The sequence below is a fragment of the Camellia sinensis genome, chromosome 1, assembly GCF_055761805.1.
Source record: "Camellia sinensis isolate YWXY chromosome 1, ASM5576180v1, whole genome shotgun sequence".
NCBI classification, from domain to species: Eukaryota; Viridiplantae; Streptophyta; class Magnoliopsida; order Ericales; family Theaceae; genus Camellia; species Camellia sinensis.
This window is the reverse complement of record NC_138961.1, coordinates 149595054-149620189: the sequence shown is the minus strand read 5'-3', so window position 1 is coordinate 149620189 and position 25136 is coordinate 149595054. Positions and strand designations below refer to the sequence as shown.

The window sequence follows — 25136 nt, the reverse complement described above, 5'->3', positions numbered from 1 at the left end:
CAGATTTAGAGTGTGTAATTGGATAATTTTATAATGAATTGAATGAGATTGTTTGACTATATGATAGGTATTGGTATGTATAATTGGTGTTGTACAGATCAAAGTAAGCGACAAATGGTAGTGTGATTATCGTTTTTGGATTACAGGTTAGAATGAGTGCATGATTGATTATTTTAAAACTTTTCTCTAAAGTAAAGGTAATTTTAAGAATTTCTTTTGAATCATAATTGATGAGATGAAAAGATGATTAAAAAAGTTTTCTTTGAAAGATGAAAAGATGGATTTTGAGAAGAAAGTATATGTATATATATATATACTTATGTATGTTTTATTTTGGATATAAAAGAGCACATTACTTATCTAATTATCACCTGATAGTATTCAAGATCATATATATCGATTGACTCTATTGTTGAGAATCATTATAGATCTCTACTGGATCTTTGTGTTCATCCCATTTTGCTAAACCATTTGTCAGGTACGGAGTTGAATCAACATCGCTCAAGGATCAAGAAGTTATTTCTTTTATTGAGAATTAAACCTTTTGTTAGTCATGATAAAGGGTTTATATGCTATAGAGATGACATTGTTCTTTCATCGTAATTATTTATTTTGTGATGTTTTATATAAGACTAAGGGTACGGGTTGTAATTTGTTATAACTATGTACTTTATCAATTGTATTATACGAGAGAGAATATCATTATCACTACAACATATAAGAGTTTTAGAGACCAAATATTTTTGTCTCTAAAAATGAAAATTTTGTTACAAAAGACATTTATGGATCAATTTCTATCATCGTGAGGATAGTCGCTAAAAAGTCGTCTTGAAAAGTTAAAAATAAGGCTTTTAGTGACAAAATTTAAAAAATGTCACTAATAAATAAACTTTTAGGAACAAAATAATTTGGTCTCAAAATGGTTTATTTTTTGAGACAAAAAAATTTGGTCTCAAGTAGATTATAATTTATCACTAATGTCCAATTTTCGTTACTAAAAATGATGACATTTTTCCTAACAAAAATATTTGGTTCTGAAAAAATAATCTTATCCCTAAAATCTTATTTTTTTGTAATGGATTTATTCATTGGAACTCTTCCGTACTTTTATTTTGTAATTGGACTTAATAAAGAATTCAATAATGTATTTGAATAATAAAATTTAAAAATATTATAATTAATATGTTAATAATTAAATTATAACGCAAGATCATCTCTCCCTAAATAAAAATTTGGAATGGGAACAGAAAGACACGGCAGCTTAATAGAGAGAAGGTGATATTGCCGGGCGGCCCCTCAGACAAGACCCCTAGGTGCATTGGCCCATGTGCTGTCCACCCTCCCGCGCGTGTTTGCTCATAATGCTCTCTCTCTCACTCTCTCTCTCTCTCTCTCTCTCTTAACCCACCACACCCCTATCCATTTCCCTTCCAAGCCACATACTCTTGTCCCCTCCACACCATATCCTACATTTTGTTCCAAAACAAATCCCTCTCTCTCTCTCTCTCACATGTATATATATGTACAAAATCCAAATATGTATATGCATGATTGTAACTGTATGAATGAATAATGCAACAACAACCTCCCTTCATTTGTGTGAAGTGGATTCTCCTATTCATGTAACAATCAATTGCAACCTTTTATGCAGCTATACTTTTCTTCTTTTTTCCACTAGCTAGTGCAACGAAACATTATGTTGGGACACGTACGTATGCAATGCTTTGATTGTATCTATTATTATTTGTCTTTGCTCACAAATGTGTGGATCTTATATGTGAAAATGAAGAGGTTACCAATATGAGACCAAAATGTGTTGTGGAAAGTAGCCCCTTGTTTAGTATAATCATTTTGATTTGTTTCAGTTTTGTTTCATTAAATTAATTTATCTTAAGTTATGTTTGAATAACAATAATTTTAAAAATATTATTTAGAATCTCATGATTGTGGTGTTTAGAACAGATTAGAATGGGAAAGTGATTCCTGATTATTTAGTTCACTCGAATTATATAGGAATCTGATTAACCCTACTTTTTCATGAAAATCTCATAAATATGAACTATTTTAAAGTAAAAAAAATAACTGGATCCATAATATTTAATTTTATTTTTTTTTTCATTTTGAATTCTTAACAAAACTAAATTCTTAAATTGTATTGACACATAAATTTTATTTCTTTGAATGAGATTTACATTCCCCTCAAAATTTCTATCAATTAAATATAGCCTTCCACGAATGTTAGGCCTCTATGCTCTATTTATTTTTATTTTTTTATCAGAAAATAAAATAAAATTTTATTGATAAATTACAAGTATATACATATAGCAAAAAAGGTCAATTAAGAGAGGCGAGTACAAAATATGTTTTTTTTTAAAAAAAAAAAAATTATTTATTTATTTTATTTTTAAGATGGGAATGGGTGTGGTTATAGTTACCTCTTCCACCAAGTTTTTAGTTCTTTGATGTTATTACCTCTTAGGGTCATGTCTGGATGACCGAAATTTAGAGAAGAATAAGAATCAGAGATAGCTTTTGAGCATTTTGTCTTCTTTTTTAATGTTTAGTTAATATTTTAAATAAAATGTTACTTATTGCTAATAAATCTGTACTATATATAAAGCAAATTAAAATAAGACTCGAAATCAAGATCTTAGATTTGGTAAGGTTGTGTTTGGATCATGAATTTAGATAAAAATTAAAAAAGACAAAGATAAAAAGTATGTGAAATATGGTTATATATTTTATTTAATAATTTTTTACCTAGTGTTATAGTTTGGGAAAATGATTTCAAATTGAATAAGAAATTATCTGCTCAAAAAAAAAAAAAAAATAATTGAATAAGAAATTATAAATCACTTTTCTATTTCAATATATTTCAAATGAAATCATGAAAAACCTTTGTTCAAAATTTACATGTTTTTCCATGAAAATTTTATTTTTAAATATAAAACTTTCATATTTTAAATGAAACATAGTCTATTTTATAGGATGTGAAATTCAAAAAAAAATCATCAGCACTAATGTTTGAAAAATTACACAATTTCATTTTTGTATACAAAAATAATTTCTCCGAAAATAAGAGTAAAGTTGCATACATTTTGTCATTCCAGCCCTACTTTAACACTCATGCTTATGTGTTATGTTTATTGAAGGTGTTGTTTGGTGATATTTTCGTTTTCGTTTTTGTTTTTGTTTTTAAAAATTATGGAATTTGTAATAAAAAAAACATGCCTGCTGACAATTATTTATTTATTTATTTTTTAAGTGACGACACTTTATAAAATTTTCAAAAAATTGTTAAACAAAAACAAGTGTTTATAATTTATCTTGTTTTCAAAATAAGATTTCACTCTATTCTCCCTTTCCATCACCTCGGAGACTCTATTGTAATCTTCGGTGACTCTATAGCCACCACCTACAACCTCCAACCACCCCACTACCTGCCACCAAATCCATCCAACCAGTCCCCACCATCGATCATTACATTCAACAACTCACTAAGCATATATTTTTTTTATATATTTTTGTTTTCAAACAATTTGTGTGCACCAAATGAGTTTTTCATTACTTTTTCTTTACAAAAAAGAAAAATATATTTTCTATTTTATGTAACTAACTTTATGTAACTAACAATGTTACTAAACGTTATCTTAATGGTCTTGATCATGACATTCCAAAGTCGAACTTTGTGAACAATATCTCCACAACCCTTTGTTGCCAGAAAGTTCTATGAATTATTTGTGCCGTTTGTTGCCTCAAATTTTCTCATCCATTATGTTTTGCCTACCACTTAAATGAATTCAAACAAATTCTTGGTGATCAACTTAAGCATTGTCAACATTTTCTCATAGATATTTCCTGTCTTGATGGTCCCATGATCCTCTTTACCCGAGACATAAGGTTTGTCTTTTCACCTTGAAAAAATGGAGTGTTTAAAATCAAATTTTTGACTTTTCCACTACAACCTAAAGGACCTTCACTACAAGAATTTACACATTTTGCGACCATTTTTGCCGACCAAAAAAATTTTGGTCGCAAAAAAATTCCATTTGCCGACCAAAAATAAATTTCGTAGCTAAAAATTCAGATTATTACTGACTAAAATTTTTGGTCGCAAATAAGTAATTTTTGGCGACCAAATTACACTATTTGTCGCCAAAAATCTGGGCGGAGAATGACATTTAAAAGGGAGCTGTGTATGCTACTTTAGCGACTAAAAAATTTTGGTCGCTGATACCAAAACGACGTCGTTTTGGTATCAAAATTCATTACCCGACCATCAGTTTGGTAGGGGATAAATTTACTAATTCAAACACACAATGAAAAAATGCTATTTACGCGCCTGTTTCACACCTCAGGCGAATTCAATCAAACCTCATTCGCGCCAATCACCTCACTTTACCATCAACCTTGCCGTCCTCCATCAGCGCCTCCCCACCATCTGCGCCTCCGTCCCTCTTCGCCATTTCTGTTTCGTCTTGGGGATTTCTGATTCATCTAGGTATTTTTTTCAACGTTTCTCTCTGTTTATATATCTGTGTCTCATTTTTTCTCTTTGATTCCTCATACTCATCTTGTTCTACAATCTCTCACCCACCAGGGCCCTCACCATCGCGATTTGTCGGAGCATCTTCAACTCGCCCTAAAAATCAATTTCAGGTATAAATCCTCTGTATCACTCTCATGAACTCAGTCTCTGCCTGTGTCTCCCTCTCACTGTCAATGTTTGTGTTGATGTTTGGTACTGGGATATGTCGATTATAAGATTTCGTGTTGTTGTTTGTGAACTCCCCCAATCTGTGATGTAGTAGTGTTTTTTTGCTCCTATTTCTTTAAGTATCCCTGTTTAAAATATACCTAATGAGAATATAATTTTTTGGGTGCTTTTGTAAGTTATTTGTAATTTGATTTCAGAACAAATTAGTTGGTTAATAGGATTTATTCCTGAGATTTTTTAAGTACCCTTAAATGAGGCACAGGCTGTACAAGGACTTACCGTATATACCATCCTTTAGAAGTTGGAGTTGAATTTTTAAGAAGAGACAGGGTAGCACATCTTATTTTACCCAAGTTGGACTTACCATATATGCTCATCATTTTTCAGTTTGAAGTTTCTTTTCCCATTGTGCTAGCAAGTTCACAGTCATGTTCACTCTTAAGGGAAACGATAATGGTCTAAGTAATACCGTGGATCCGATTTTTTTTCATACCATGGGATGTTCGATAGATTTATATATATTATGAAATTACAGTACTATGTTTAGTAAGAGTTGGGATGGAGGAAAGTTAATCCGACGAGTACTCGTGCGAAATTAATTATGCCAAGGCCCTGAGAAATTTAACCCATGGTTTTGAGGGAGTATTAATCTGTCCGCACAACTAATCCCCTTATTGTTGAATCAAATGTGAGACATTACAAAATTATGAGACAAATCCTAAACGTATGGGGTCTTATGTTTTTTAGTTTAATACCCTAATCCTGACACAATCATGTCGAAAAGGGTAGAATATGTATATGTTTATCTTTCATCTTCAATGTTGATATGTACAAGATGTTTTGAAGCTTTAAGTTTTCAGCCCTTGAACTACTTATCAAGTTTTTATATTGTTCATCCTATGATTGCTAAGAAAGGCTTGCAAATTGTTTTCTAAATTTGCAAAGAAATTTTTACGTAGGAAACAAAAAATGAAAACAATATAAAAGCAATGAGACTTGTCAAACTTCAATAACAACAAAATAAAAATGATAAATTACGAGCAAGTAGTCCTTGTAGTTTGCTCTCTGTAGTTTTAATTGACTGAATTTTAATCCTACATTTTCAATTATGTGTAATTTTGGTCCAACTAAGTAATTTTAGGTTAAGAAACATTGGATGGAAAATTAGCATGTCATGTGATTGGTTTTCAAGAGCAAAATAGACATTTCATTCTCCCCTGTCTTTCATCTCCTTCCTCACTCACAAACAGAGCCACCAACCCACCACTGTTCCACTGCCATCAGGAGCCGGCAACCAAACAACAATCCGAACATCCATTTTATATCTGCAAGACATCATAACTATTGAAAATTATAAAACAAAACCCAATTTCCATCCCTAACATAAAAATCACAACACAAAACAAAACTAAAGATGAAAAGTATGAGATACCTTTGCCAATTATTTTCAAAAGTATTATTATTATGTAGCCCTCTTTTGGATCCCAGAAAAATGTTGGGTTATGTGTCTCATGAAGAGCTTTGGGAAGACAATTGTAGCAAGATTTAATATATATATATATATTATGAGCCATTACTTAACATCTCATTTGGGTCATCTAGACAAGATTATTGGTTATTATTTATGGCGCCTCATAAATAAGAGTTCAACTTATACCATTCTGTCATGCTCAGAACCGGATTTGACATATATATTTATTTGTATTTTTCATAGCCATTCATAATCTCGTGCTCTTGATTGGTTGTTTTTTATTTTTATTTAATGTGTCGATCTTCATTTCTTAGTTCAAAAAAAATGATACGAAACATGATACCAGCAAATTAAGTGTAATGAAGATAAAACACTATATGCATATTACCTATTAACCTCTTGTAAACTCTCTCTATTGTGAGTGGGAGTTTTGTACACTTACAAAATAATTAGCATATAAGTTCTTCGGCTGTGAAGCTGTGACTTTTAGGAAATGATTGCATGGGTAAAAAAATAATAATAATCATAATATATAAAAGAAAGAAAGGAAAGAAAAACTATTAGCCAGCACCAATAATTGGAATGGACACTAAATAAATAGTTGACATGAAAAATCAACATATGAAGCATTAAAGTAATTAGTACAAAAACAATTTTAAAAATGTAATTTTCATAATTAGCTGTTGAATTCAAATGGGTGCTCATCAAGTGCTCGAAAAACAAAATCAAATGGGGTAATGATTTCCACAATAGTAGGTTGTTTGGCACAAAGAAGTTATCTCATATTAAAAATTATTACAACCTGCCCATTAAATTATTCCCAAAAATATTCAAACAATAAACAGTCTTCATACTAGTTTCACCACTGGTATATGTTTGACTGTGCTGAATGGATCACAACCTGCCCATTAAATTCTCCTTCCATCCTTCATTTCCTGGGCCATTCTAAAAAGTCCTCTCCTCTTACCTCTATTCAAATAGGAACTCAAATATAAATTTATTGAGCAATGCGTTGTTCCAAAGAAACACAAAAACTTGTGTAAAAAGAGATTGGTATCGTCATAGACTCATTTGCCAAAGGCACAATAACGAAAATGTGTTGTTCCAAAGAAACACTTGGTAGTTTGTTCTACAGTGTTTCCAGCTCCTCCTTCCTCCTCTTCCTCTTCTTCTACTTCACCTCCATTTTTCTTGCCAAACTCTTCCACTATTGTGGCAGTCCAATCTTCCACTATTCTGTTCTGCTGATCTGTTTCCCCTACTGTAGTGTTCCTCTGCTATGTTGATCCATAAAAGAAAATAAAAAAAAAAACTCAGATTATTGCTGCGACTGCTAGTCTGTTAAAAAGAGGGTCTGAGGGTTGAAGCTGTTAGTCCTGCTAACAGTCTGCTAGTCTCTAACAGTGTTGCTGATCTGTTAGTCTGCCAATATTCTTGGAATTAGTCTTCCATTGAGTGTAGCTGGCTGCTTTTGTTGGGCTACTTGAACTAAAGACCTCCAAACATTAATGGAGTATAGTCTAATTATATTAAATTGATGAGATATGTTGTATGTTTTCCAAATTAATAGTGTAATTTATTTATTTAAAAACAAATGTTGTTCATGTATGTAGAATCAGCTCTTTTACTCTGCTGATTTTCAACTTTTGGCTGCGTTAGTTGGTTTGATTGTGCTCTACAGTGGCTATTGGCTGTTTTGTTTGTTGGTTTCTCACCAACTGAAGCTTGGAGCTTGTGCTAGCTCCAAGCTCCTCTTTATTGAAGGATCTTTTCATACTTTGGTTGTATTCATCAATGAAGTTTTCTTTTGCTTATCATTTAGCTAACGAATATTTGTTACGGTATCCATGTTAGCATTGTTCTTTTGATTGCTTTGTTTCATAAGTGAAACATAAGTTGTTTCATTTGGTGTGGAATTGTAGATCCCTATTTGAATAATTCTTAATGTAGCAAGCATTGCATGCTTGTAGGTTGCTTAATTTAGTTTATTTTATTTTTATTTTTGTGAATCTCTCCTTCCCGTTACTGTTAGGAAATTTCATTTTGTAGTTTCTAACACTTTCTGTAATATTATGTAGATTAATTATTGTAATGGTTGTCTTTAACCTTTCAGATGGCCCAAATAGACAAGGGTTGGATGACAATAAAAAATAGATTAAGTAGTAGGGAGTATCAAGAAGGGGTGAATTCATTTATTGAATTTGCGATGAGAAATGTAGGCTTGGAGGATAAGCTTCGGTGTCCATGTATTGATTGCTTGAACGACAAAAAACATACGATCCACGTTGTTAGGATTCATTTGATTCGAAGAGGGATATCCCTTTCTTACAAGACCTGGGTGCACCATGGGGAACTTGTTCCCTTGTTTGAACCTCACATACCGAATTCAGGTCACCATGACATATATAGTGAAACTGTAGGGGAAGATCAGGATGACGGGGATGATTTGCCGACTATGTTGGAAGAGGTTTGTAGGGGTTTTGCAATGGATGATGAAGGGGATGAATTACCTACTACTTTTGAGAGTGTGGATGGGCGAAACTTTGATAAGTTATTTGAAGATGCTCAACGTAAACTATACCCGGAATGCACAAGGTTCACAGTGTTGTCATTTATTATTAAGATGCTTCACATTAAGGTGTACAACAAGTGGAGCAATAAGTCATTTGATATGGTTATGAAAGTTTTCAAGGACACTCTACCTGAGTGTGATGAGACTGTTCCATGGACCATATATGGTGCGAAAAGATTCTTACGTGACTTGGGTTTGGGCTACGTTCCCATTCATGCTTGTAGGTATGATTGTGCACTATTTTGGAAGGAGCATGCACATCTTCATAATTGCCCCAAGTGTGAAGAGCCTAGATACAAGTTGGACAACGGAAAGGGTAAGAAGATCCCTCACAAGATTTTGAGGTACTTTCCATTGACACCAAGATTGAAGAGATTGTATATGTCCAAGAAGACCGCTACAGATATGAGATGGCACAAGGAGAAACGTGTGGATGATGGAATCTTGAGGCATCCAGCTGATGCTGAGGCATGGAAAGACTTTGATCGACAACATCCTATGTTCGCCATGGATCCACGAAATGTAAGGCTAGGGCTCGCCACCGATGGTTTCAATCCATTCGGAAATATGAGCACTTCATACAGTATGTGGCCTGTTATCCTAATGCCTTACAACCTCCCACCATGGAAGTGTATGAAAGAGCCTTTCTCCATGATGTCATTGCTTATTCCTGGACGATCGGCTCCTGGAAGAGATATTGATGTTTACTTACGACCATTGATTGAGGAGTTGAAGGAGTTATGGGGGGATGGGGTGCGAACTTATGATGCGAAAACGAAAAGTCATTTAGAATGCATGCTGCACTGATGTGGACCATCAACGACTTCCCTGCATATGGTAACATGTCCGGGTGGACTACTAAAGGTTATTTGGCTTGTCCCACTTGTAATGAGGACGCATCATCACAAAGGTTAACAAGTAAGATAGGGTACATGGGTGCTCGTCGTTACTTGCCTGAGAACCATAGATGGCGAAGGAGCAAGTTGTTTAACGGACAAAGTGAGGTTAGGTGCAGACCGTTGGAGTTATCAGGGGAGCAAATATTAGAGCAAATTCAGACTGGGACATACAAGCCGTTTGGAAAACATCCAAATAACAGGAAAAGACAAAGGGACGAAAATCCAGTGTTGAATTGGGCAAAGAGAAGCATTATGTTTGAATTGCCTTACTGGAAGACGCTTAAGCTTCGACACAACCTTGATGTCATGCACATAGAGAAGAACATTTGTGACAATTTGATGGGGACATTATTAAATGTGGATGGGAAGAACAAGGACACAGAAAAAGCACGGATTGATTTAGCAAATTTAAAAATTCGGAAGGAGTTACACCTACGGAGTCGTGGTGATGGGTCATTTGTGAAGCCTCCAGCTGTGTACACATTATCCACGAAAGAAAGACAAGGCTTTGGTGCTTTTTTGAAATCAATCAAGTATCCCGATGGTTATGCAGCAAACATCTCCAATTGCGTGAATACTGACAGTGGCAAAATCTCAGGACTCAAAAGTCATGATTGTCATGTGCTTCTACACCGAATACTTCCGGTTGGGATGCGCGGGTATCTTAACAATGACATTGGTATGACTTTGTTTGAGTTAGGAAATTTCTTCCAACAACTGTGTTCAAAGACGTTAAAGGTGACAGATTTACAGAAACTAGAGGATCAAATCATACTTGTACTGTGCAAGCTTGAGAAGATTTTTCCTCCAGCTTTCTTTGATGTCATGGTTCACTTGGTTGTTCATTTGCCGCGCAAGGCAATATTGGGAGGGCCAGTGCAATATCGATGGATGTACCCAATTGAACGGTAATTATTTACGCTCTTACCATATCACTGTCATCAACCTTTAATGGTAGTCTATATTTTGGCATTGTAGTATGGACATAGTAAAAAAACTTTTCTCTTGTAGGCTACTTGGAATGCTAAAAGGATTTGTTGCCAATAAAGCTCATCCTGAAGGATCAATTGCGGAGGCATACATTTCCAAAGAGTGTACAACTTTCTGCTCGATGTATCTTGATGGATTTGAAATAGTGTTTAATCGAGAAGAAATGAATGATGACGGTGGTGATCACGGCTTGGGGTTAGCCATCTTCTCTCAAAAAGTTCGTCCATTTGGTCTAATCAATAGGGCACCAGATGTGCCTCTCCACGAACGAGAGATGGCTCAATGGTTTGTCTTATACAATAGCTTTGACGTGGAACAATATCTACAGTATGTTTTCAGGCCTCAAAAAAGTTAAATTCGCCATAACACGTATTGTCTAATTATTCGTAATCATATGTCTTACTTATCTACTATTCTTATTAATTAGGGAACACAAGAACATTTTGCAAAATGGAAGTACATGTGACACCACAGAGAGGCAACGGGATGAATTTCCTAAGTGGTTCAAAGAACGTGTAAGACATACCTATCTATCCAACATGTGAGCACATTATGCTATAACCAACTTCAACAAAGTAACATAACACGTATTGCTTATGTAGATAAATCAGTTGCGGAATCAAGGGTCGCCGGAAGCAACAGATGAATTGTGGTCGTTGGCCAATGGTCCTAGTGCAATAGTCAACACATATTCGAGATGCATTTCTAATGGTGTTCGATTTCATACCATCGATCGTGATAACCGTCGTAAAACTCAAAATAGTGGGCTGGTTGTAGAAGGGGAGCATGAGGGTCATTCAATGCGTTTCTACGGTTACTTGAGGAAAGTGTGGGAAATGACATATTTGTTTAGACATCGAGTTGTTTTGTACCAATGTGAATGGTATAACACTGGTAGCAAGAAGACTTGTCTCACGGATACACATGTCACAAGTGTCGATGTGAAAAGTCGATGGTATGAACATGATCCCTTTGTATTCCCAGCTCAAGTAGAACAAGTATTCTACGTTAATGATACCAAATTAGGTGGGAATTGGAAAGTTGTAGAACGATTCCACCATCGAGGAATATGGAATGTGCCAGAGATGGATGGTTTACCTGATGATGCTCTAAATAGTGTGTTCCAACAAAATGAAACCACCGAGGTTGTACCAATTGTGAACGGAAACGGTATGCAAGTTGAAGGCGGTGGCAATCAAGGGGTTTTGTGTAGAGATGATATTGAAGGTGAAATTATTCCAAATACAATGGTTTCACAATCTCATAGTCAAACACAAGTCGAGGGTGTTGTTGATGTTTTCATTTGTGATACCGACGAAGATGACTTCATTGAGGACGATGATGAGCAAGAAGAAGACGAATTTGACATTGTTTAACTATATAAATCGTGACATAGAACCTTGATGTATTTAATACATACTGTTTGAGGACATACTACAACACTTTTTGCTATATATGTTGCTGCTGTGCTGTCCGTTTAGTTGGAGAGTTTGGTCTAATTTTAACTTTTGAACTGCTGCTCTGGTTGTTGTTCTGTTCTGCTGCATGTGATTTAGAGTGTGTTCTGTGCTGTGTGTCTGCTGTAGTGCCTGTTCTGTCTGTCTGCTGTAGTGTACATAACTGAAGGGCTGGCTGTCTGTAGTTCCTGTTCTGTTTTTGCTGATGTGTTGATCTGTGGTGACTGTTTTGTTTTGCTTTGCTCATGGCTGTGTATCTGTTTTGTTGCTATGTTGGCTTAAACAATCTTGGTGCTTGTAGTGGATGTAGGGCTGCTGTAGTTGCAGGCAGTGGTTGTCTTCTACACCTGTCCTGTTTTGGTGATCTGTTTTGGTGCTTGGAAGGGCTGCTGTAGTGCCTCATCTGGTTTTTATTCATGGCAGTGCTGTAGTGCCTAATATTGTTGGATTTCCTGGCTTTATATGCTTTGTGTGTTGGTCTCTCACCAACTAGGAGGTTGGAGCTTGTTATAGCTCCATGCTCCTCTTTATTGATGTACTTATTCATATATTTCATCAATAAAGTCTTCTTTTTGCCGATCAAAAACCCAAAAAATTTAATATGTCATCAATATCACTTGCAAATTTATGTAGATGGATTAATATATATGTATGAAATTAAGATTTTCATGGATGTTCATTTCTTAGTTATTTTATTTGTTAATTATTACTATTGACGTATATGTATGTGTTCACATTAACAATTTGTGCTTATCTATGTGCTCATTGTGCACTTCTCGTTTGATTATGTTAAAATGTAACAGAATGGCTCCTGCAAAGAAGATGCGCCGTTTACCACCACCGAAGAGGGCATTACTTGAACCCTACTCATCCTCGACTGATACATGTACACCTTATCCGGAAGGTCTTGCAGCAGATGGATTTGAGCCTATTGGACCATCTCTGTCTCAAATTAATGTGTTGTCAGGATCTGAGACTAATGCACCAACGCCGTCTCAAAGTAATGCACCACATGGATTTGAGATTTGTGAAGCAACTCTGTCTGAAACGCAGGCACCATCTCCTCAAAGTCAAACAAGTGGCGCAGGTAATTAAATATGTTTCATCTACCTTCAATGTATCCATTGTTTATATTTTTACATTAGTAAATACACTAATAACATTATCAAATATGTAGGTGCATCTTCATCAAGGCGAGTGCGGGGACCAACAGTTGGAAAAGCAACAGCAACAAGAGTTGCCAACAATAATGGGAACAAGCTCCACATTCCAATCACTGAGACATTCAATGCATTCGAAGGTGTGCTAGCGACCCCAGGAGCTAATGAGATTGGCATTCAGATTAGGAGGATGTGCCCCATTCAAGGTGTTAAAAGTTGGACTGTTGCTGATCCTGCGACAAAAGGGGCTGTTGTACAAGCTGTCCGGGTATGATTTCATTTCTTTCATAGTATGTGTGGATTATGGAAGAAGTGCACTTTTCATGTGCATGTAGGATGGGAATTTGTTTTCTTTGTTGGTTATGAAAGCTTGTCATGCATAGTAAAACTCTGCATATCTCGTTTCACAACAGTTTTGATCATGCATAGTGCACTTTCGTTTCATGCATAGTGCATTTTTGATCATTTTTCATGTATGTACCGTTAGAGGTTGGAATTTATTGTGCAGGTATTTCTATTTATAGGTTCTTTGCTTTTTTGACAGTAATGTCCCAATTAATATTACTATAGTTTAGATTCAATGTTAATTCAAATGAAGAAAAAATAATAAATGACCGATATTGAAATGAAAAAGAAAAAAAATCAATATCTTGGATGTACTACTAGGTAAATTGATATCATGTGAACCAAGTGTTGTTGGTATGGGTTGTAAAATATGGTAACATGATGAAAAAATAAACAACATAATTATAATCGAAATTACCCATCACTTTATACTTGTTCATATTTGTAAATGCAAGCATTGGTATGAACAAATGTGACAAATTAATGATTTTAATGAACGAAATTTTCAGTGCAAATATCTTTTCTTTTAAATTTCCGAAAGTAAATGGTACATTCAAGTATATTGACCCTTCTTCATTTTACATGAATTATTATTCATTAAAGATTCATTTAAAAATTAACTTTTTAGTTATTTTTTTATTATAAGAAGACGTGCAAAATATAAAAAGAATGGATTAACTTTTTGTATAATTTTTTTTTGGGGACCAATTTAGCTTGTTTCAAAACAAGGCCAATAGTGTCATTTTTTCATTTGAACTTACGTTTTCATTTTCTCACCTTTTCTTTTTAAATTTACATATGCTAGCTAGCACATTTGTTTTGATAATTATCTAGAGTGATGTGTTTTGTGATTTTTCATTTGTTAGAGCAGCAAATATCATATAAGAGTCGTGTACTATTTAATTAGTTTATTTCTTTTCCAATTTAAACTACTCACTAAGCTCTAATTTTTTTTGCCCAAGTTGTAACAAATTTTAAATGAGGCCAAGTCAATGGGGTTTTATAGGTGAAGTCCATTTGCTAGGAAAGTTTCTCTTAGCTAATTCATCAATTAAAGTTATATATATTTGATATATTATTTTGATTACCCCTTAATAGTAGACTTCTAAAGTGTACTGTCACATTTATGTGTGGTAGGTATTTTTAAATTTTTTTTTTTGAATTTCTGTATTACGGAAATAAAAATAATTTTTTTTAAGACACTTATTGTTTTGACATTGTTTTTATTTTTGTACAAAATTATTTTTCAGAAATTTAAAAATAATTTTTCGTGTTTTCTAAAAAATCCATAAATAGTTCACCAACGAACTTTAGATTTATGTTTTCTGAAAAATAAAAATAAAAAAGGAAAATACAACCAAGCATACTTGAGTTGTATTATTATTCTTTTAGGTTTGATTTAAAGTTAAATGTTAATGTTTTCTCAAACTAGATAAAATTTTGAGTGAAGATTTAGCATGCATCAAGTTCATGACAGCTTGATGCAAAAACTAAAAGCTATTCTGTTTGGTAGGTAAGCACAGAATTGCTTTCATACTAGGGATCAACAACCTCCAAATTGAGAGTTACATTTATGATTGATCTTGAGACTTGAAAGGTTTTGAAACTAGAAAATATAGATTCAAAATGGTTTAAATAATCAATAATGTTTTTAGCTGGGCCTAACTTATTTTCGCTCTAAGGCGACCTAGGCTTGTTCACGAGCTTAAATCTCCTGATTTAGACATAATTGGTCTAATGATTATATTCAAGAAAATAAATCCAAAGAAGGAGAAAATGGCATATGAATATAATGTCCAAACAATTTAGCGCTTGTACACGTATACAAAACTCAACTTCTTGTGATATGATTAGAAGGTCTGTGTTATCTGTGCTCTTTAATCGATTTAGCGTTCAAGAAAATAACTTTTCTGGACTGCTCTACCCTTAGTATATAAAGTATGAGATTTAGACTATGATACACTATGGTTGAATCCACACCTAAAGGATTTTAATTTCTCAATCCTTTATTTCATCTGTAATATAAGCCAGATCAGATTGTGCTGTGGAGGAGCACTGATGCAATGAGTTGTGATGAGCACATTGAGCTGGAGGCAGAGCAGCTCTGTTATGAACTAGTTTTTAGGTGTTGTTCTGTTTGCTAGTGAAAGGTCTGATGATCTGCTGTTGAACTATCTGGTTATCTGGTGTTCTGTGGCTGGTTAGTCTTCATTGAACTATCTTTTAGTCTACTTGGCTTGTTGATCTGTTCGTCTGCTATCAGTCCTTGTGCTACTCTGTCTGGTGCTAGTCTGGTAGGTTATGGTGACTGTTAAGAGGGTGTGATTGCTTAACTAATCTGTTGGTAGTCTGCTGTTAGTGGCTAAGAAGCTGAACTAATCTGATAGTTGCCGATCTAATCTGTGGGTAGCTTGCTAATCTAGAGGAAGCTGTTAATGTTGTTTTTGCTAAGCTCATCAGTGGCTGCATGTAGTGGTTGTGTTGTTGGTTGCTGAATATTAGAGAATTAGAAATTAGAAATTAATTCATTTCCTGAATATTTTATTTCATTCTTTGGAGGCTGCTAAATACATTCTTAAACTATTTATCTGCTATGCTTCACCTAACCTAGTTTTGCTGCCGAGTGAGAACTTTGACTAAACTATATTTCGCACAATTTTTTTAATCTTTATTTCTTTTGAAACCACTGTGATTTGAGGGTACTGCCTTAGATTTATAGAAGGTTGGTTATGTCAACAAACTTCTTGGATATTTTAGATTGTCAAAAAAGTCTCATTAATTAACAAGATTGTCAAAAAAATCTAATTTCTTTAACAAGACTAATTTCATTAATAAAAAAATCTAATTTATTAAATGTGTTCTTTCTTTTATGAAGTGATGTTCTTTTTCATTAAATTTTGCACGTTGTCGTAATTAAATATCACTGTAACTACATATTTTCAGCGTTCACATTGCATAATTGCAAGTTTCTTATTTGGTTTGCATTGATAATTATAGGATAAATTTGAAATAGGGGATAATTATGAGGACAATGCACTATCCCAGCAAGTTGTGGAAAAGAAGTGTCGCGTGTTACATAAAGATTGGAAATGCAGAATGAAGAAGAAATGGGAGAAGCTTGTGGATGCTGGAACTAATCCCTATGCTCATCCATACAAAGGAATCAAATTAGATGATTGGAAGTATTTGATTGACGAAGTATGGTTAGATCCTGCAAACAAGGTATGTTATGATTTAGTTATATAATAATAATGTATTATTAACAAGCTCTATGAAATCATATAGAATGAAGGATCAAATTATGTACCTTCGTTGCAAAGTATTTGACCACCTTCACAAGGCTTCTTAGTATTGTTGTCATTGTTTAACTATATATGTCACAAACCCTTACAATTTGGATTTTTGTATCTAACCATGACCCAAAAAATTGACTTAGTACTTTAACTATATATGTAATAAACCCGTACAATGTGGATTTTTGTAGCGTCGCTACGACGCCGGAAAAAATAATAGGAGCAAGCTACCCTACAATCACACTAGTGGGTCGCGATCTTTTCCGACAGCCATGAGTATTGCGGTGAGATGTATTTCGTTGATTTTATTAACTTTATCCACACTTATTTAATATGTTACCATATTAATGAAGGCGTGTTCTTGTTGGTGTTTGGCATATCACAGGTGAAGGAAAATGGTGGATTGTTGCCAGATCTCTGTAATTTCTACAAGGACACTCATCAACACAAGAAGACAAAACAGTGGATTGATCCTATATGCGGTGATTTACATGCAAGTATTCCAATCATTTGGACACTTATACATGCAACTTTTGTGTTTGTCTTATATTAACAATATTTATATTTTACAATTATAGGAGCAAATGACAAGGGTGCGGGATGAGTCTATCGAGGCTGGAACGCCGATGAGGCAAGAGGATATATCAATAATGGTTCTTGGTAAGAAGAAGGGATACTTGAGAGGATTTGGGGTTGGACCAAAGCCTTCTTCTTGTGATACTGGGTTCTCTGCTGCATCACAAGCACGTGACGAGCAATTGAAAAGGCTTACATCCGAGTTGGAGATAATGCGTACGGATCAGCAGAGCAATTTTGAGGAGTAACAAAAAAAAGAACAGGAGCAACAAACGAAAGAGGCAGAGAATACAAGACAACGTGAGGAGATGCAGCGGCAGCTTTTTGGACTTCAGAGCATGTTGGCGCAAGTATTGGAAAATCGCAATCCACCAAATTCTCGACAATAGATAGTCATGGTAATTGGTAAGTGTGTTAAACCATATTTCATTATATTTATATTCAAAGTAAAGGCGAATAAATGTTTGATGAGAATATCATAGAGAAATCATTGTCTTTAAACTAATTTTAGTTCAATATTTAAAATATGGAATTTACAGTTTAGTTTATGTTGACTAGTATAGAAACTTCAAACATTGTAATGTTCCACTGATCCATGGATGACTAGTTAAACAAGAATTTTTTACTGTTCCATGGAAACCAAAATGTGATAGAGAAGGCAAAAACGAGCCGGTTGTGGCAAAAAGTTGGAAACAGCCTGGAAATAACCCGAGATCGTAGTGGTCACCTCGGCCTAGATCAAACAAACTTGTGAAAGCAAGCAATGCTTCGATAGGACGCATTATTAGTTATGTAGGACATAAAAGTGTGACAAAGTAGGCAAAACCGGGGCGTTTGGGGTCCAAAACTGCTCTGAATTAGCTCCTCTCTATTTCTTTTGTTTCCTTCTTTTCTCTTCCTTTGGTGGTCTGCATGGTGAAGTATTGCATCAGTCATGAAGGTGGACTGATCTGGAGCAATTCTGCTGGTCTGCATCAGATCTGTCTGGATGCTTGTGGTGGTGTGCTCCAGATCAATTCTGGTGGTGTGCTCCAGAGCAGCAGGTGGTCTGCTCCAGATCTGTGATGGTTGTGGTGGTCTGCAGCAGGTGGTCTGCTCCAGATCTGTGATGCTTGTGGTGGTCTGCAGCAGGTGGTCTGCTCAATTTGATGAAAAATTTAAAATATCCTCAATTTAATACTAATTTGATGGAGCACTAGATTTGTACGTTTTTCATCAAATTTAATTTGATGTTAACGTTGGAGCACTAGATTTGTAAGTTTTTCATCAAATTTAAATTTCATGAAACAAAAGATAAAAGGTTGAAGACACTCTAACACCACATTTGGCCTCCTTCCATAACTTTACCCTAAAGAAATTGATTGCTACATGCATATAGCAATAAAGAACTGTTTCGATCAAAAGGCCACTGAGTTGCATCAAGTGCCATTCACAATTCATGCTCAGAAACTAACATAATGCTCACAAACCTTAAAAAGAAAAGAAGAAGAAAAAAACTACAAAATCAAAATCAAAATAAAGATGGGAACCTCATAGCCAACAACTGCTGTTGTCACAATGTATATTTAGCTTAGCAACTACTGCAACCGTAAAGACAATAGCTATAGGAAAAAGGCAAAAAGGAAAAAGTCATTGCCATAAACTTTTGTTTTCGACAACTAAACGTTGTGCTTCCTCCTGATCTTGCCCTTACCAAAAGCGCTGCGATGCTTCTTTTTAGCCAACTTGATCTTCTTACTCAACTTCTTTCCTATTTTAGGGGTAGGTTTTAAGGACTGCGTGCTTGGATTGTCGTCCTCCATCTCCACATCTGTGTAAAAATAGCAGTAAAAATCAATATATTAATCAAATGTGACAGATGACAGACTGTAAATATAGTGGTAAGAATTTTTCCATGTGCTGTGTCCACCAAACAAAGGCAACCTTTGTAGGCATCTCAGATACCCAAATCGCTTTCCAAGGAAAGGAAGATCCTTGACCACCCACCAAAGCTTCATAAAAATATTTCACCTCAAAACTTCTGATTATTGGATCTCCTCAACCTTGATGACTCTTGACCTTTTTTGTTTAAGAATCTTTCTTTCAGGGAGCTCCACTAACTCCCAATCATTCAACTCTCTACAAACATCAATATCCAAAACAAACTTGAGCACTTTTAATTTTGAGATAATCACTTATCTAGGCCTCTTTATAAACCACAATTCAAGAAAGAAGGAGAAATAGATCTTCAAGCTTTCCCTTCCTACACAAAGATGACCCCAAACCACACCCTCTTCACCATTCCAAACAACAAAACTAGTATGAATACAAAAACATTTCAACTTAGATGAATACCTTCAAAGGGCCTTTCCCTAAGACCAGTAACCTCCATCAAAGATAAATCACCCCATATAGAACCATACTTTGCTACCACTAGCCTTCTCCAATATCTATCGTGTTCAAAAGAGAATCTTCAAAATTAGTTACATAAAAGGGCTTGGTTGAAAATCAAAATCCAGAAAAATCCCCAATCTCCCCTCTCCAAAAGATACCCACTCCCGGTTCACCAAATGTTACTTACATTCTTCTCCAAAGTCCCAACCCACTGTAAAGAAAGTTGCAAATCATCTATTTCCTCCATTTCCACCCAAACCCTGTATACACCGTCACATGTTCAAGAAATAAAACTACCGCTTAAATGATTAGATATATAGGTTGCCAAAATAGGAGTTTAATTTAATTCACATGAAAGGTTCATTGAGGAAGATAGGAGTTATTGACAATATGGATCAATTTTAGCTGCCGTGTTTGGTTACTGCTGTGTGGCACTATATTGGATCTGGAATGGTGGTTGATCCAATTTATTCTATAGACATAAGAATGCTATTGTTTTATTTAAAATTTGATAATGGTAGTCATTTAATTTGCTAATGTGACCTTTGCTTTTCATGGACATTTTTCATTGTTTGTCCAATTTTAACTGACATTATTTATCTTTTTCTTTGGTACAGATGGATGAACTCGTGCACAAAGCTAAATTGTACAGGACAAATTGGCACTTTTTGCATTTTTGGAAGGATTATATATTTTTGTATAGATATATATGGAAAATATTAGGGTAAACTAGTAGTTATATTTTTGGATACACTACTAGTTATATTTTTGGATGGGTGTGTATAGAAAATATTTGGTTGATATATGTATTTTGTTGATATATGGAAAATATTAGGGTAGACTAGTAGTTATATCCAAAATATTTGTGGATGTAAACTTATAATAGTTGCTGACTTTAATTAAACAGGTTCAGAAATGGTTGATATATGTATTTTGTTGAATATTGATGATTCAACTTATTTGTTGGTTTGAATGATTTCTTCTTTTTACAGATTATATTGAATAAATTGGATGGATTATTATAAATTACAGGTTTATTTTGTTGGATGTTGGCGACCAAAATTTGGTTTTGTTTTTATAGTTTTGGCGACCAATTTCTTAGTCGCGAAATGTCACAATTGGCGACAAAAAAAATATTGGTTGCGCAAGGTGACAATTGGCGACCAAACAAATTTTGGTCACAGAATGAGACTATTGGCGACCAAATTTTTTGGTCGCGAAATGTCACAATTGGCGACCAAACAAATTTTGGTCGTAGAATGAGACTATTGGCGACCAAAATTTTTGGTCGCGAATAGTCACAATTGGCGACCAATATTTTTTGTCGTCAATAGTCACAATTGGCGACAACAAAATTTTGTCGTTGAATGTGCTAATTGGCGACCAAAATTTTTGGTCGCGAAATGTGACAATTGGCGACTAAGAAATTTGGTCGGGAAAATATCACTTTTCGCGACCAAAGTGTTTTAGCGACAAAATAAATTAGTCGCGGTAATTAAATATTTCGCGACCAAAAATTTAGTCGCCAAATCCAACTTTTGCCGACCAACCAAAATTTTGGTCGCGAATTACTTTTGCCGACCCTCAATTGGCGACCAAAGTAGCGACCAAAAAAATTGGTCGCGGATAACTTTTGCCGACCAAAAAGTGACTTTTAGCGACCAATTTTTTGGTTGCCAAAAGTGTTAATTCTTGTAGTGCTTCTAAATACTATTATCAAATTTCTTTGCAAAGATATTTTCTCTAAAAATACAATGAATTTTGTATAAGGTCTAAAAGTTTAGAATGAATATAATGGGTGTAGATAGAAATTTAGAAAATTGTATTTAAAGTTCCCAGAATTTAATAAGCGAATAAGAATTGTCAATACAATGGTTAGATTCCGCGCCTGTTATTCCACATCAATTAGTTTTTTTTTTTTTTTTTTTGTCAATTTTATTATGCCCATTAATTTAGTGTGAAAGGCTTTCCAAAAGCAATTAAAAAATTCGATTGAACACCTTATTTGTTTGAACACTCAATCCCCAAATTTGAATTTTGTTTCTTTTCTTTCAACACTTTAATTAATTTCAATGTTACCCATCATCCACCCCATTCCCTCCCCACCTTTGGTGCCACCTCCATTACTGGCCCCACCATCTCTAGTAGCCACCAAACTCCCTTCCGTTCCGTTCCCTTCCCTCTCATTATCTGTTGTTCCCCCTCTCTCTTTCATTTCATCTGAAGCCCTAACCCTAAATCAACCGCTGTCATCCCATCTCCTTCACTCAAATACTAATCCTAAACAATCATTGCCACTCTCTCTCCTTCCCTCCCTCCATCTCAATCTTTAACCTTAAACCACCACCTAGTGTTCCCTCTCAATCCTAATCTTGAACCACTCTTAACCCCTAAAGTTCTGATCACCGCAAGCAAAGAGATAGAGCATGTTGTAAGGAGAAGAGAGAGAGAGAGAGAGAGAAAATCATTGCAAAATGGTAGGCTGGGGATGGAAGAAGGTGGCAAAGGGCTTTTAGAAGAAACAAAAAGAAGTAGGAGTGGCAAATGTTTGGGAGGAAAATGGAAGAGAGGGTGGGGGGCTAGAAAAAAAAAAAAAAAAAAAAAAAAAAAAAAAAAAAAAAAAACTAAAGAGGAAGAAGAAGAGTTAGAGCATACAGGAGAACTAGGGAGGAGCGGAAGAGGAGTTAGGGCCTAACGACCGAAGGTGGAGAGGGAATGAGAAGTGGCAAGATGAGCTATATATGGTGGGGGCTCAGATGGCGGCCGGGGACGGTACCAGCTACGATTGGAGCTAAAATGGTTACAAGATCGACCTTGAAATTTTAAGAGCCCCAAGCGAACCCCTAATCTAGGGGCTCTACATTCCTATAAACCATTCAAACAATAATATCAACTTTAAAAAAATTATTACAAAAAAATTTAAAAGGTAAAATCTATTGTTGCTATTTTATATTTTAGCCGTTTACATAAGAAAAAAAATACCAAACAAAAATTAGAAGTTATAATATCAAAAAAATAAAAATTGAACCAACTGCACTACAATTTCACTTGAATATTACAATTATCATATTTTCTAGTTGTAAAATTGAACAAAGAGCTCATACTTAAAATTGAATTAATTTTTTCCTTTCTATTTTTCATATATAGATAAATATTTGTAAGGAAGTTTGATCAAATAAACAAGGAAAAATTAGTCTAAGGTCTCTCTCCCATTTTTAGTAATGAAAGAGATTCACAATATTATTTTATGATGTCTAAAATCTCTTAATCTCACACACATATATCACAGAGAAATTTGACTCTCTCAAATCAAACTTCATTTCTCTCTCTCTCTCTCTCTCTCTCTCTCTCTCTCTCTCTCTACTTCGATACTGTTTAAACGCTAGCTCTAACCAATCTTCTCATTCTCTCTCTACAAAAATGGCAAACAACGGGTGATATATACAAACAAACACCACCATACACACATTTCTGTAATTCACTACTTTGATTGATTGGACTACAGAGACGAAATTGTTTTCATAGATGATCGAGCAATAGAGATTCAAGCTTTTCATGGCGATGATCTTAGCGATTCTACTTGTGTTTCTTCAGAGCCTGAGTCTCTGTTTCTCGCTCAACACCGAAGGTATGAGCTTCACACTTGTCTACAAACTTTGAATGTCTATTTGTTCTCTAATTTGAAGAGTTTAATAATATGCTTGATTGAATATGCAGGGTTGGCCTTGTTGAAGTTTCGAGACAGCGTGGTGAGAGATCTATTTGGTGCTCTCTCAGATTGGAATGATCTTCTCTCTCTGGTTTGAACTGAATTTTCTCTTGGTTGATCCAAAGAAATTCTCTAGTTTGAACTGAATTTTCTCTGGTTGGTCCAGAGAAATTCTCTGGTTTGAACTACTTTGATTCATTGGACTACAGAGACAAAAAAAAATTTCACAGATGACCGAGCGATGGAGATTCAAGCTTTTCATGGCGACGATCTTAGCGATTCTACTCGTGTTTCTTCAAAGCCTGAGTCTCTGTTTCTCGCTCACTCTGAATATCTCTTTGTTCTCTAATTTGAAGAGTTTAATAATAAGCTTGATTGAATACGTAGGGTTGGCCTTGTTGAAGTTTCGAGACAGCATGGTGAGAGATCCATTCGGTGTTCTCTCAGACTGGAATGATCTTCTCTCTTTGCTTTGTACTGAATTTTCTCTGGGTTAGTCCAGGGAAATTCTCTGGTTTGAACTGAATTTTCTCTAGGATGGTCCAGAGAAATTCTTTGGCTTAGATTGAAATTTCTCTGGATTGATTTGAGGGACCTTAGACATTATGAAAATATTGGATGTCCTTTGTGCTATAAAATCTTAATACCAGGGACCCTAAAACAAAATCCCCAATAAACAATTCTATCTACAATCTAACAAGAAACAATCAATTCAAATTTTAAGGATTTCAATTTTCAAGTAAAGTTAACAAATAATCAAGATAGTACCTAGATGAAGGCCCTATTTTTTTCCAATTTGAGGGGCTAAAAACAGTTGCTCTGCTTGCTTTCCCCAAGGCCAGTTTTGAGTGGACAGAGTTTTAAGGTTTTAGATTTTGTCTTCATCGATAATTAGATTAAACAATATGATATTATTTAAAAATTTATGAAACTAATGAGAATATCAGTAAAACAATCCAAGCAGCTGAAGCAAAACAGAGGCACAACAGTCACAAATAATAGTGACAACTCAGGAAGGATAACAGCTCCAATGTATAACTGTGTCAATTAGTCAAGAAGTTACAAGTTTGTTACGCATATATTAATAGAGAGAGCTAGTTAGAATGTGAGTGTATTGATCACATATGTGTATAAATATCTGTAGAAGAGATCTGTGAATGATATGTATCAGAGTTACTCTAACTTTACCTAGCAAAGGTACTGCAATGGCTGATACATCTTCATCAATCATTCCTCCAAATCTTAGTTTGCTAATATCAAACCTTGGTTCCTTGGTTACAGTTAAACTTGATTCCAATAATTTTCTCATATGGTGAAACCAAATTCAAAACATTCTTCCGGCCACAAATCTTCTTGGTTATGTCACTAGTTCAATTACTTGTCCTCTTCAAAAAAACCATAGATTCCACTGGAACACAACGAATTCTGAATCCAGAATTTACCAAATAGGCGGTAATAAATGCTCATCTTTTGAGCTGTTTAATTGCAACTCTATCTCCTACAATTTATTCATTTGTTCTTCATTACGCTCACTGTTTCCAAGTTTGGAAAGCCTTAGGAAAACGATTCGCATC

At 34.7% G+C, this 25136-nt stretch overlaps 2 protein-coding genes across 2 annotated transcripts; both read left to right on the top strand.

Moving 5' to 3' along the window:
- Window positions 1-8394: 8394 nt before the first annotated feature.
- LOC114286586 (uncharacterized) lies at window positions 8395-9567 on the top strand. The gene has a single exon (XM_028229768.2). It carries the CDS (start codon window positions 8395-8397, stop codon window positions 9565-9567), a length of 1173 nt encoding a protein of 390 aa, XP_028085569.2.
- A 3343-nt stretch (window positions 9568-12910) lies between these two features.
- On the top strand, window positions 12911-17728 carry LOC114272073 (uncharacterized). The gene is made up of 6 exons (XM_082915512.1): window positions 12911-13193; window positions 13284-13534; window positions 16609-16833; window positions 17096-17188; window positions 17290-17397; window positions 17483-17728. Exons 1-6 carry the CDS (start codon window positions 12911-12913, stop codon window positions 17726-17728), a joined length of 1206 nt encoding a protein of 401 aa, XP_082771638.1.
- The last annotated feature ends 7408 nt before the right edge of the window (window positions 17729-25136 follow it).